At 33.0% G+C, this 14,873-nt stretch overlaps 1 protein-coding gene across 1 annotated transcript; it reads left to right on the forward strand.

Moving 5' to 3' along the window:
* Positions 1-1,871: 1,871 nt before the first annotated feature.
* LOC131637514 (RHOMBOID-like protein 1) lies at positions 1,872-5,550 on the forward strand. The gene is made up of 6 exons (XM_058908105.1): positions 1,872-2,325; positions 3,919-4,082; positions 4,355-4,518; positions 4,608-4,867; positions 5,037-5,163; positions 5,272-5,550. Exons 1-6 carry the CDS (start codon positions 2,030-2,032, stop codon positions 5,392-5,394), a joined length of 1,134 nt encoding a protein of 377 aa, XP_058764088.1. The 5' UTR covers positions 1,872-2,029; the 3' UTR covers positions 5,395-5,550.
* Positions 5,551-14,873: the final 9,323 nt, after the last annotated feature.

Consider the following 14,873-nt stretch of genomic DNA (forward strand, 5'->3'; position numbering starts at 1 on the left):
AACCAGAAATGAAAGCTCCGACATTTCGAAGGAACCAAAAATGAATAGAGTTGGCTAATTGTTGATCTTCAACGGTGGCTTTGATCTCCTTTAGGGTGACGTAGGGATGTTCGCGGTGCGGTTTAAGCGGTTTTGACGCTAAAAAATGTGCGGTTCGATTTGGTTCGGTTGGCTTTTAAAAATAAAACCAAAGCAAAGCAAACCAAACAATGCGGTTTTGGTTAGTTTGGTTCGGTTCAATTTTTTACAATTTTTTTATTAAGCTATACATACACATATAGAGGAAAATATAATTTTGTGTTTTATCATTCTTACATTTTCATAAAAAAGTTTATAATTGCCAAAATAAGTTTAATATTTGATACATAAAATTGTGTTTTACACATTTATCTTAAGTCTAAAGAATGATATACATGAAATTGCATTTTTAAATAAGTATCATACAAACAATACGATAAAATATATTTTGTAAAAATAGTATTTATAATGAATAATATTTTGTTTTTTTGTTGATATATAAATTAAAATAAATATCATACAAAGAATATAATAAAATATACATACAATATTTGTTGATTTGTCTAAAGAATTAAAGAAATATATATTAGTTAATAAGATTTTCTAACGTAATGCGGTTTGGTTCGGTTTGCAAAATACAAACCACAAACTGAACCGCGCGGTTTTGTTAGAAAATGATTCAAATGCATCCTAACCAAATGCAGAATTTTGCGATTTCGATTTGGTTTTGCAGTTTTCTATCGGGCCAGTTTGGTTTTGAACACTTCTAGCGACACGGAGAGGATTTGTGTAGTTAGCACTCTAATTCCCAAGTCCTTTCAAGATTCAAGATAAATATAGTGAAATTAAAGATCAGAAATTATGTACCTTCTCATAATGTGTGAATTATTTTTATACGTTAGATCGAATAAAATCAACCTTTTATGGATTGGGCATTTAGCCGATCCATAACAAGAGGTATAAATAATGAACACCTCTTTTTTTTTTTTTTTAGCAACAAGATACAAATATATTTAAAAGGTTAGTGACTTAAACGACTTTTCTGTATCGTAATTTGAATCCTAGTTAAAAATTGATTATTCATTCAAAACTTAAATGTAAATAAATAATTGAACTTAAAATTCTTGTTAAATAGTTTTGAGTGTCTCCACCCCATACTATACACTCATTGGAAATATTTATTTTAACTGAAACTCCTCGTTTCTCAAATCCATAATTTATGTCCAAATTTAACAAATATTAAAAATAATAAATAAAAAATTTACAAAATTTTAAATTTATATAATAAATATATCAAAGGCATCGTATTTTTCTTTTTAAAAAAGTTCATGTTAATATCTATTTAGTTTTCTTCATTAAATTAAAAATTTGCATAAAAATTCAAAGATTTTTCCGATAGATTTCGTGCTAAGTTTAACTTTAGGGACGAAAATTAAATAAATAATATCTAAAAACTTTATTCAAAAAATCAAAATCTCACCAATTTACATAAACAAAAAGACTATTTAAGCCTATTTTAAATAATGAATTATAAAATTAGACTTGTATTACACCAATAATTAATATTCTAAATTATCAAATTATCAAATGACACAAATTCAAAAACATACTAATATTTCCATTATCCGTCTCATATCCATCTTTTGAAATCGGAAAAAACTCGACACTACACTCGATCAAATCAAAACGAGTTTTTCCTATCGAACTTAAACCAAATTTAAACAAATATCCATGTATACGGAATTTTCTAAAAAAAATAATTTATTAAAAAAAACTAATCAAATAATAAAAAATAATAAAGAAATAGGGTTAAAAAATTGTAAAATAAAAAAATGAGTGTCCCAACGGTGCAAGTAAAGTTGGTAATCTAAAAAACCAAACTTCTTTTGACTCCTTCATCCTCTTCTTCTTCCTCTGACTCCCTCTCCCAATTTTCTATTTTTCAACAAACCAATTTCAACCCACAAGAAAAAACCCACACTTTCCTCTTCCTCTACACCCCCTCTTCTCAATGGCACCTCCATTACAGATCCTTTCAACGAACAACACCAACAACAACGTGGTTCACCCAATTTCGATACCAGTTCAAAACCAACACTACAATGGTGTTAGGGAAGTTAAGCATTATAAGAAGTGGTTTCCTTGGTTGATACCGTTCTTTGTTGTTGCTAACGTCGTCGTTTTTGTTGTCACTATGTATGTTAATGATTGTCCGAGTAATTCGGTTTCTTGTATCGCGAGGTTCCTCCGGAGGTTCTCGTTTCAGCCTCTTAAAGAAAATCCGCTACTGGGTCCTTCTTCGTTGACGTTAGTTTTTTTTCTTCTTATCTTTGCTTTTTCTTTTTTTGTTTTGTTTTTGTGATGTTATCATATTGGAATTCATGAAAATTTACTTTTTTTTTTTTGTTTGTTAAGATTAATAGTGAATTGGGTTTGGGTATAGTAAAAGGGGTTATTCTAAACTTGCAATATTAGGTTGAACGTTGTCACCAGGGTTCAGGGTTCAAACTCTGATACCCGCGGTTGTGTGTGAGTTTCTAGTGGTTATTACTACGGCTAGTCTAGTGATAAAAAAATAAGAGAGGGGTTAGTCTATGTAAGTATGGTAGACTATTGTTTGATTGCTCACTATGGTTTTGAGCTGTTGTATAGGAGTTTGGTTGGATGCTTATGCCTTGGAAATGTGGTAATTGTCTCGGGTGTTGAGAATATTTAGGTGTGGTGTAGATTGCGGGTGATTGTTGATCAGGTTAACACGTATGTGGCTCCTCGATTGAGCTGCACTCAAGGGTTGGGGCGCAGCATAGGTTGCGTGGGACTGTTGATGAGGTTAACATGTATGTGGCTCCTTGATTGAGCTGTACTCAAGGGTTGGGTCTCTAGGTCCAGTCATATAGTAGTTTGGTTGAATACTTATGCCTGGAAATGTGGTAATAATCTAGTGCGTTGAGAATCTTTAGGAGCAGCATAGATTGCGTGCGACTGTTGATCGGATTAACACGTATGTGGCTCCTCGATTGGGATGCACTCAAGGGTTGGGTCTCTATGTCCAGTCGTATAGTAGTTTGGTTCAATACTTATGCCTGGAAATGTGGTAACCGTCTCATCCTTTGAGGACCTTTAGGCGCAGCATAGATTATGGGCGACTGCTGATCAGGTTAACACATATGTGGCTCCGTGGTTGGGCTGCATTCAAGAGTTGGGTCTCGGTCCAGTCCAGAATAGGTTTTAATTCCCATTTGCAGGGGCTAGAAAGACCCACCGAGCCCTGTTCAAATCATTTGGGTTCAAGTTTGACCATGAACCTCAGTAAAATGGAGACAGTGTATCGTTTTAGGGCATGATATTGAGAAACGGAGATGGTAGAGGTAACCTTTTAGTTCTGTGATATACGCTATTTAGTGCAAAGTGTTGCTAGATAAAGGCTATAGCGGCATATAGCACTATAGCGTAGCGGAATTTTAACAAACCGCTATTTCTTGTGATCCATGATTGACAACAATAGTTTTACAATATGTAATAGAAGGACTACAATATTAGTTTCACAATATTTCTTATTCTATTAACTAAAATAGTAGAAGGACTAGTTGGAGTAAAGGTCAACATTATTGAGATAAAAAGTAAAACAATGTTGAACAACCGAAAATTAAGGGTCAATTCTGGAATAGACCAATATTATGGAGACTAAACCAAAACAACTAGTGACGGGAGCTAACTTTCCTATATTTTAAGGATTAAGAGCCGTGAGATTATTTTTTCAAGGATTATAAGTGGAGGTGTATATGTGGATGAAAAACATAGGAAATTTTTGTTATGAATGGATTTTAATATCTGATAGAAATTTTGAATTTTGAATTGATTATTGTGATTAAACTCCTGACGATTGGTTATGTTTCTTAGGCTACAGAAGATGGGAGCTCTTGATGTGAACAAAGTGATTCACATGCACCAGGGTTGGCGTCTCGTCACTTGTATGTGGCTACATGGTGGAGTTTTCCATCTACTAGCAAATATGTTGGGTATTCTCTTCATTGGAATTCGGCTCGAGCAAGAATTTGGATTTGGTATGTGTGACATATTCTGCATTACTCTTTAGTAGGATTATTAAATTTTTTTTTTTTTATTCTAAGTAAGCTTTTAGTCCTTATTAGTATAACGAATTTTTGTCTTAGTCTATAAATTTGACCTTTTATTTTTGTTCCTTATTTGCGAAATGAGCAATTCTGGCTCCTGCTATTATCATGGGTCCGTTAAGTGCCAACCTTTCAATTTGACATTTCCTTTAGGTTTCTCATTGGATATCTATGATTTTCTTACACACATAAATTTGCTACAGTGCTTATTGGACTGCTATTTGTCATATCTGGATTTGGAGGCAGTTTGCTTTCTGCTCTTTTCCTTCAGGCGAACATTTCCGTCGGTGCTTCTGGTGCGCTCTTCGGATTACTAGGAGGAATGCTATCCGAGCTCATCACTAATTGGTCTATGTATGATAATAAGGTGCATATTAAAGTTTCTTAATCTGTACTATGATTGTACACTTAAATGAAAACTACTGATAATCAAAACTTTGTTTTCATGCTCTTCAGTTTGCAGCATTTTTCACACTTGTAATCATCATTGTTGTCAACCTCGCAATCGGGATTCTCCCGCATGTGGACAACTTTGCTCATATTGGAGGCTTCCTTACAGGATTTCTTCTCGGGTTTGTGTTTCTGATACGTCCTCAGTTTGGATGGGTAAACCAACGATACGCTCGTGTAGACTATTCCCCAACACGTGCTAAGCCTAAATTCAAGAAATATCAGTGCGTATTATGGGTCCTCTCCTTGATCATTTTAATTGTTGGGTAAGATCTGAACTCCGAGGTATCATTTTTTCGATATCAAGTTGCTCTAGCTTAAGTATATGTAAGGGTCAAGACTCGAGAATGAAAAATCTTGATCTAACGCTTGAAATTCAGTTCTCTGCATGAGTAGATTGCAACTTCTGTCTGTTAATTTGTCTAAATATCACAGGCTTTCTGTTGGACTGGTTGCACTGCTCCGAGGTGTTGATGCAAATGATCACTGCTCCTGGTGCCATTATCTGTCATGTGTTCCTACTTCAAAATGGAGCTGTCATACCGAAGCAGCATATTGTTTGGTAAGCATTTTACATGAAAGTATCCTCTTTTGAAAAATAATAGCTTATACATAAGCACTTATATGATAAATATTGATGTTATAAGTGCTTAATTACCATAAAATGCAGTCAAACCAGCTTGGCAACCAGCTGAATGTAACATGCTCGAGCAATGGTAAATCCGGTACATACCTCATGACAGATCCAACTAGTTCGCAGATCCAGCAATTGTGTACTCAAATTTGTAATTGAGTTTTGACCAAAAGGGATGACGACAGTTATGAGGAGATTATCAGTTGTTGATATTAGGGTTTCAGGCTCACATGAAGCACTATAGTAGTGCTATGGTGTTGTTTATACTTTTTGCTGTATTCATAATGCAGGATTAAAAAAAGTAATTTCACCTTAGCAGATTTGTTTATTTTTGTGTAAATAATACTTTGGCTGATACCTATTTTTGTGATAGGATCAAAACTACACTTACAGATTTTATTTGTATCATAAAAAAGATTTTAAAAAACTGTGTTCTAAATGTTATAATGCTGAGATTGTTTGATTGAAATTTTTTTTTTTTTTTTACGGTTATCTGAATTTGAACTCGAGACCTCTTATTTGTACGTAAGTTTTTTAGATGGTAATTATCGCCCCAGCTATAAACCATACCTATTTTTGGTGTCAATGTAAATTCTCTAATGTGTCATTGTAAATTCTCTAATGTGTCATTGAGACTAATATGGGTTTAGTATGTGCTACAAAATACTATACCATTGAGTTCAAAATAAATTGGTTATGTAAATTCTCTAATGTGTCATGTGGGAGTCTAGTCCATTTGACTAGATTGAAGACATAGAGTTTAGCTTATTGTAGCCTTGTCTCATCTAACAATCGAATAATAAAGAGTTGAAAAAACTTCAAGCATGACCTCTTTTCTTGCCTCAAGTATTGTTTCTTCTATGGTAAAATTCCACTCAACATATTTAGACATAATTTTGCAATTTAACAAGTATTAATGACATGTCGTCCTCCAATATGGAACGGCTAGCTAATATAGGGGCCCGCCATGGTTTATTCTTGCACCACCTATGTATTAGAGATTGACAATTTCTAATCTACAATGGTGCAAACTATTTTTGGATTCTTTGTGGGATTCATTAAGCCACATCATCTTGAAGTAATTCAACAAATTTTAACTCTAATAGTGTAATTATGAAGAATCCATATTAGGTCCCACAATTTTACTTTATTTATTAATATTTTATTCACCTACAATTTTATTTTAATACTAAATGGCCCACAACTTTAATTTTGATCATTTTATTATGTTGGTGCAACATTGTTTTGTGATGCAACGGTTGAGCACTGTGGCAAACTTCAATAGGTCACAAAATGGAAGAGCTTTTTGTCAAGGTGGAAAACTTGAGAAAAAATTCTCATTGGGGTTACTCTTAATGCACTCTATAATTTTCTAGCGCACTGTGTGAAAATACATTAATGTCTTTAAGTTTCAGAGATACATCTTCGGACGCATCAAAATTCAATAATTTGTTGAACAAGACCCTGAATCAGTGTAAAGAATTTACTGGAGATACAACCACGTAAACCCTACGTATACGCATCAAACCTTACGTAGACAAATTGTAAGTTTTTTTTAAAGTTTATTGAGTTTACGTAAAATTGTGTAGAAGTTGAGTTTTAGTTTATGAAATCGAAAGATTTTTAGTGGTTGATAGCTTACAACTACCGAGGAATGATTTAGTTAGGTAGTTTTACGATCAATGAATTATTTTTTATATTTTATGGGTCTGCATTCCGCTATTGACGGTGTTTGGAGTAGCAGTAACTTCCGGAGATGCATCTCCGAATTTTTTTAACATTTACTCAGAAATCGGAGATGCATCTCCTTAAATAGTTTGTTAGGAAAGTTTTGTATTTTTTTTGTAATGAAATCATTGTGTAACGCTTGTCTTGTTTATTTACAGGAATTACGGCTGAAAGACCATCCAAATTGAGACACGAAGGGGTTGCACAACATGCTTCCATTTGGAGGGAAAATAATCAACCATCCCAAGCTCCTTCTACCTCTAGACATGTTGATGCGTAGGCAGCGTCAGGTTCCAGGGCTCATGTCTCTCCGCCTTCCTCTTTGTCCCTCGTTGATCCCTCCCCGCCTTCATCTTCACGTAGACACATGAGTTCACCTATTCAGGTGCCTGAGGCAAGAGAGGCATCACAAGCCCAGGCGACACTGGAGGCACTCCAATCCCAGGCGACACTGGCGACACCTGAGGCATCACAGTCCCAAGCGGTACCTGAGGCATCATAGGCATCCCAGTCTCTAGCGGCACCTGAGGCATCCCAGGTTCAAGCAGATGAGGCTGCACCTGTGGCACCTTAGGGTTTTGGAGGAGACTCGTCAGACTTATCAATGTTCTCTCTTTACCCATACCATGTCGCCAAACATATATAGGACAGGGAGGTAAAATTTAGTAGGAATTATTTATTTAAACATGTGTTTGTTTTATTATTAACTTTTGTTTGTTTGAATCATTCTTATTAAACCATGTATGCAGGAACGTGATCTGCTAAAAATCATCAACCTTATGTAGAAGATTACTCGCTTGGAAGACCCTAATGAGCTGTGGTTTCAAGAAGTTTTGCAACTATCAGGGTTGTGATATTTAAGCAAGACTGGTTATACTACAGTTAACCATGGTATGATTAATGCTTTTGTAAAGAAATGACACGCAGAGACGTCATCATTTCATCTGGCACATGGTAAGATGTCTATCACATTGGACGGTGTCGCGTACTTACTGCATCTTCTAGTTAGAGGGAGATTTTTAGATTATGGAAAGATTACCAAATACGATGCACTAGATTTAATGGTAAAATATCTAGGAGTTAAACTTAAGAGTGCCACTAAGGAGCTTTACTTCACCTGTGGGGCTAATGCTAGGTTTAGCTATTTGCAAAATATGTTTACTGATGAGATAGCGAGATCACGACAAGCTTTCAGTGATAACGAGCAGGTACGAAAGCATAAAGGGTATGCTATGAGAGCATACCTGTTGTATTTGGTTGACACTGGTTTTCTATGGACAACAATGCCACTTATGCGGATATCATGTACCTGTGGTACTTTGAGGAGATCCATGAGTACAACTGGGGGGTCGCTTATTTGGTCTACTTGTACTCTAAGTTATTTGAAGGTTGTATGTAGAACACGAAGTATGTCACAGGAAGTATCACACTTTTGACGATAATATTTCCTGCTTTTATTGCTTGTGTGCCATTTTTTTAATTATTACAATTCCGTTACTAAGTTATGTTTCTTATTTTCAGGCTTGGATCCTACAACATTTCCCACGCATCTCTGATTAGTCACTTGAGCCGACTTATACTAAGGATAAGTCGGGTGCTTCAGCATTCGCCCCGTTTAAAGGGAACCAGGTGAGAGAGTCGTTCAAAGTGTTTATTGATCGCTTGATCTTTGAGGATATACACTTTTGTATGTACGTCGATCACCGTGAGATGATCAACTTTGATGAGATTGTCTTATACTCTGGATGGTTGGCTTACGGGTCACGTTTGACAGCTCCTTATCTTCCTGAGTGCGTCATGCGTCAATTTGACTACATGCAATCCATTCCCATATATATTTCTGTGTCTGCTCCTCCCACTGTGAAACGCAAGGATTTGTATGTTATGTTTGATGATCATGTTAATCATCTGGTACCTAATGAGGCACAAAGTACCATAGCTAAGAACGACTAGAGCTATATTGACGGTTACATCTGGTGGTTCTTCCAGGTGTCACATACTTATATGGTACATGATGCTCTACGAGATTCACCTAGGCCAGCTCATTAGGAGATACTAGGGGGAGGAGCAGGTTAGGGCAGATTATGCTCATGATGTCTTACCTAGGTGTCGTCGTATCATGCATATTCGGAAGCCGAGTATTGACGGGGATTCTTTTTGGATGGCTCTAAGCCGATGGGCGTTGTAGATTCCATGATAGTTAAGACTCGGGAGACTCTGCAATACAGGGGGCCGCATAAGAACGTGGGGAGACGAGGGAGAGGCTGAATCATAGTCCTTCATATGCAGTAGATTATTGTATTTGTACTCTTGATACATTTTGTGCTGTATTTTATTTATCGAATTCGGCGTAACTTTTGGATTGGATTAGTGTAATCTTGACTTATAACTTTATATTTGTCGTTTTATTCATATCCTTATTATAGTCTAATCTTAGAATACCTTCTAACTATTTGATATGAGAATCATTCATAAAATAATATGTGTTTTTTGTCTGCATAAAATACAGAGATACATCTATGAATACCTTACGGAAATGTATCTCTGGAACAAAATAACGTTAAACATAAAAAGGTACATCTGGAGATACATCTATGAAAATTAAGGGGCTTTTGGGGAATTGCATAGGGTGTTTTTTCAGGTTTATAGGGTGTATTAAGAGATTTTCTAGAGATCTGATGACTTTGTTTGTACACCGCTTACATGTTTGAGATTTGGTGTCTTTATTTATGCATTGCCAATTCGTTCGGAGATTGATGTCTAAGTTTGTGTGCTTTACATAGTTTTTGTATATTGTACTTTAGCTTTTTCTTTATTTGTCCACAACCTACATGTTCGAGTTTCAATGTTAGCTCGAAGAATTTGAGCTTTACCCATAGTGGACAGTGAATATCCTTTCAACCCAAAGAGTTGAGATATTTATATGTCTAGCTCGTGAGCCAAACTGCTGGGTGCAAAATCGATTCCATCTCAACTGATTGACTAAAGCGTAGAAATATAAACACATGTTCTCATGATTAGTATAAAGAAACAATTTCTTCCTTGGGGAAGTGGCAAACACCGACTCTTTAAAGAGAATTTAGCCTAACACATATTAATGCAGTTGTCTTTTGATGGATACAACTTTAGGTTGGGTGACCCATAACCTTAGAGTGATAGGTCAGATCACGCCTGTCTGAATCATCCTACGACCCTTTATGAGTTGTCTCTTCCAGTACAATATCATAGTAACATTAGATTATGATTAAAATGATATCAAATTAGATGTTCAACTATGACTTATGAGAGACACATACATCAATCTACATCACAAAACCCTTAATCCAATTTCAAGACATTAAATGACCATTTCTACCTCTAACTTTCAAATTAATTTGCTTCCAAAAAAAACTATAATCCTCCTAATCACATCTCCCTTAACATATAATTAGAAAATAATATAAACTAATATTGATTAAAACGGTGATTTAATTACTATACTATAAAAGTAGAGGTTTCAAAATCGAACCAATAGAAAACCACTTGTTAGGAAGCTAGAACCCTAAACCTAATAAAACTATAAAAGCTGTAAAACTAAGAGAAAGATAAAACTAAACTATTAAAAATAAACTTCATTTCTTTTTATTTGATGCTCTAAAATGTGTCAAAGACACTACATATATAATGCTCCTAATGGATAAATAACTAAAAGCGCAAAAGCTATTAAAAGCCCAAAAGCTATTAGAATATTCTAGAAAACATTATATCATCTAATACATCAAAATACTAATTAAACTAATAATAAATTATTCTATTAAACTCCCTATCATTGCCGCCGGGTCCACTTGAACCTTGTCCTCAAGGTTCTAAAAATATGATTGAAATAAAATTTAACTTAATAGTCCAATTAATGAGCCAAGATAATATAATGAGTGAAGAATTTGGACTGAATTTTTTTAATTTAAAAGTTATGCTACGTTTTCATTATGAATATTGAAAACAAAAGCATAGCACATGGGAGGTGGTGGTATTGAAGTGGTGGGGCCAATTTGAGATAGTGTGGTGAGAGAATTGGTTGGAAAGAATATAAAGTGGCTAAGAGATAATTTTTGTCAGATATTGGGTGGAGTTTTGAGGAGGGAATCGTGGGTACAACACACTGTGGTAAAAAAAGAGTTGGACACAGATTTTAAGGCTACCTTCTCTCTTTCTTCCTCGCTTTCCTGCTTCTTCTCCCTTTATTTTTAGTAATACTAAATAAAAACAAAAATAATGGTACCATTTCATAAATGGAGGTGGTTTCGGTAGTTTCGGCAATGGAGATAACAAATCCGCTGCTTTTTCAGATGAGTGCAAAAAGGAATTTTTAAACAGTGATAACAAAACCGGAGATGAAGATAAAACTGTGTACTGTGGTTTTAGATCTTGTTGTTTTTTTTGGAGGAGATGACACTAGAGATGATGGCCGAAATGTTACCGGATTTTTCAAAAGAACAATTGTTGGATTTGTCGTCGGAATAGTTGCCGGAATTGTTACCGGAATTGTCGCCGGATGTGGGTTTTATGGATCTGAAATTTTTTTGATTTCTTCTTTTTCTGGCTAATTTGTTGTAGTTCTTTTAGCAGAATATTTTTCTCTAAATTTTTGTGCATCACAAATTTCTTGAGACTTTTTTTGAGATCTTTGCTTGATGGAAAGAATAGAAGCTTGATATTTCTCATCAATAGCTCTCTTTTGATCCTTATATTTTTCTTCTGCTAGAGATAATTTCTGAAGACATTCTTGAAAAAGTTCTTGAACTGAATCTGTGGACAGGTGAGTTTGTTGGGAAATGGTGTAGGATGGATGTATATAAGGTGAAATGGAAGTTGTTGCTTGTTGATGGTGATATTTGTGGTGGTCTTTTTGAAAAATGTTAGAATGATGAGATGTTAAATCTGATAGCTCTGGTGTGGGTTGGTAGGGAGGAATAAAAGGAGTTGAGATATTTTGTTGGTAGAATGGTGTGTAATAGTCATATGTATGATGTAGATGTGGTGTGTATCCATGATTATAGGATAAATTTTGAGATGGAGTTACAATATAAATATCTGTGGAATAGGATGAAAATGAAGGAGTAACATTGGTGATGTTGGGATGATATGGATAAAAATGAGTAGTGAAAGATGGAGGAAATGAATATGTCATAGGAGGTTTTGGTGTTCAAGAATGAAAGCACCAATTGATAGAAAGCTGCTTCCTATCAAGGTTCTAAACTAGGGTTTAAACTAGGAAAGGGGAAGAACAATAAAAGTGACTAAATAAAATAAAGGAAATAAAGACTTTTTGATTTCATTGATATTCTAAAATGTGTCAAAGACACTACATATATAATGCTCCTAATGGATAAATAACTAAAAGCCCAAAAGCTATTAAAAGCCCAAAAGCTATTAGAATATTCTAGAAAACATTATATCATCTAATACATCAAAATACTAATTAAACTAATAATAAATTAGTCTATTAAACTCCCTATCACCACTAATCGAATTAAATCAAACTAAATCAGAAATTGAAAAAAATAACATTTGATTCAGATGTATTTGAACCATTTTTTAACAAAATCGCGCAATTTAGTTTGATTTGCAGTTTGAACTTTGCAAACCGAACAAAATCAAATCAAATTGCATTGTGTTACTAAATTTTAAAGAGCATTATATTTTTTTAATTCTTTAGAGAAATCAACAAATATTATATGTATATTTTATCATATTCTTTCTATGATAATTATTTTAATTTACATATCAACAAAAAAATAAAATATTATTTATTTATAAATACTATTATTTTTATTTGAAATAAATTTGTTACATATTTATTTTTGCTTTTATTTTAATTTATTGATGTGGATAAAGATAAAACTAGAAGATAAAATTTAATTTACGTTACTTCTGTATCTTTTTATGTACAAAATATTGATAATAAAATAAAAATTACAGCATTATCATGATAACATAGTCACCTACATATAATCACGTGCAATTGCATACATTTGTTTATAAGTACACAATACAATATTTCAAAAAACAATTTCATATAATATTGTCATTTAGACAATAATAAAATTATAAGAGACAATTTATATTTATGTGTCAAATTATAAATTTATTTTAACAATTATATAATATATGAATAATTAAACATAAAATTATACTATCCTCTATAAGTATGCATATGGCTCAATTAAAAGTACATGTTAGAAATACATGTTTAGAAGAACATGTTAGAAGTTTTGGCTAAGAAATTAGCCTAATCATAAAATAGATAAAGTATTAGACATTTTAATTTAGTGTGTTTGGCCTAATTATAAATTTAAATCTTTAATTTTGAAATGGCATTTCTACAAAGATCAGTAAGGTATTAGACATTTTAATCTTACAAGAATATGCATCTAGTTATTAGGTTAATATGTTTTTGTATTTTTTAATTTTATAATTAAAAATAATTATAAGATAAATAAAAATATAGCTTTATAAGTTTTAGGTAAACATATAAGTAGTTATTAGGTTAATATATTTTTTGTATTTTTGAGAATTCAAATCCGTGCCCTCAAATAGAGGCTCTTTGTAATTTTGACTTCGAAAAAATGAAGTTAAATTTTAGAAGATGCCACATAAAAATATGAATGATGTGATAAAATGGTTGTATCTAACAAATATATTGGGAGTTTGTTTTAATATATATAATAATATATATATAATAATATATATAATATATATAATAATATATATATAATAATATATATAATATATATAATATATATATATATATATATATATATATATATATATATATATATATATATTATTATATATAGAAGTAAAATAAAATATTGTAGAAAAAATTCTAGTGTTTAAGTTTGGTTACCACGTAGAAACCCTCAAAATCAATTATGGTCCTTAAAAATCAATTCCAATAGTATTTTCAAATAGTTTGTGGTCACTGTGATTTTTATTGTTCATAAATGATTTTTTTATGAAGCTATACTTCCAAGCTTCTAAAAATCAATTCTCCTTTTTTGATCAATTTTTCTTTTTTATCCTTAAATTAAACAACTTAAAAAAAATTCATAATCTTTTTTTCGTTATTTACACAAGCAAAAAACAATTTTGGTAAAAATATTTAAATATTTTTTTAAGTGAATATATTCAAACATAAATCACTTTATATTAAACTCTATTTTAACTGAAATCAATTCTACAAAATCAATCTTTTCAAAATCAATTCTTTTTTCACCGCAAAATAAAAAGGGAATTTCTCATGCCACCCTTTATCATTGAAAAGAACCCTATGAAAACCCAATTTTTTCCCATGCGTTCCCGGACAGTGTATTTCCGTGACGCACCTTTTATTTGTTAAACTTCAGTTAGACCCAAAGATGCATTTACGGGAGGGAACCATAAATGTATTTCCGAAATTTATGCAGATAGTTGGAGAAAATAATTTTCATTGTTCTAAATGTTGGAAATTACAAAATGAATACAACCCTATAAAAGCATGATATATATATATATATATATATATATAGGATCAAGTGACCAATCGAATATGCGAGGGAAGTGTTGTATGATCCAGGTCTGAAAAAAATCATTTGTTAATAATGACATCAAAATAATTTACAAAATGACACACATTCAATATAAGACCAAGAAATATTACCGTTAGGAGTGTGATGCTTCCGGTCATCTACTTTGTCTTTCACTTATAGCCTTCAGACATCTTATGGTACAAGTACACCAAACAAGCGGCCCCCAGTTTCACTTTTGGATCCTCTTAAAGTCGTCAAAGTACCGTAGATACATGACTTCAATGTAAGTCGCACTTGTGTCCACAAAAATGGCAGTGCCAACCAGATACAACATGTATGCTCTCATAGCACACACTCTGTGCT

The sequence above is a fragment of the Vicia villosa genome, unplaced genomic scaffold, assembly GCF_029867415.1.
Source record: "Vicia villosa cultivar HV-30 ecotype Madison, WI unplaced genomic scaffold, Vvil1.0 ctg.002018F_1_1, whole genome shotgun sequence".
In the NCBI taxonomy this organism is placed as follows: Eukaryota; Viridiplantae; Streptophyta; class Magnoliopsida; order Fabales; family Fabaceae; genus Vicia; species Vicia villosa.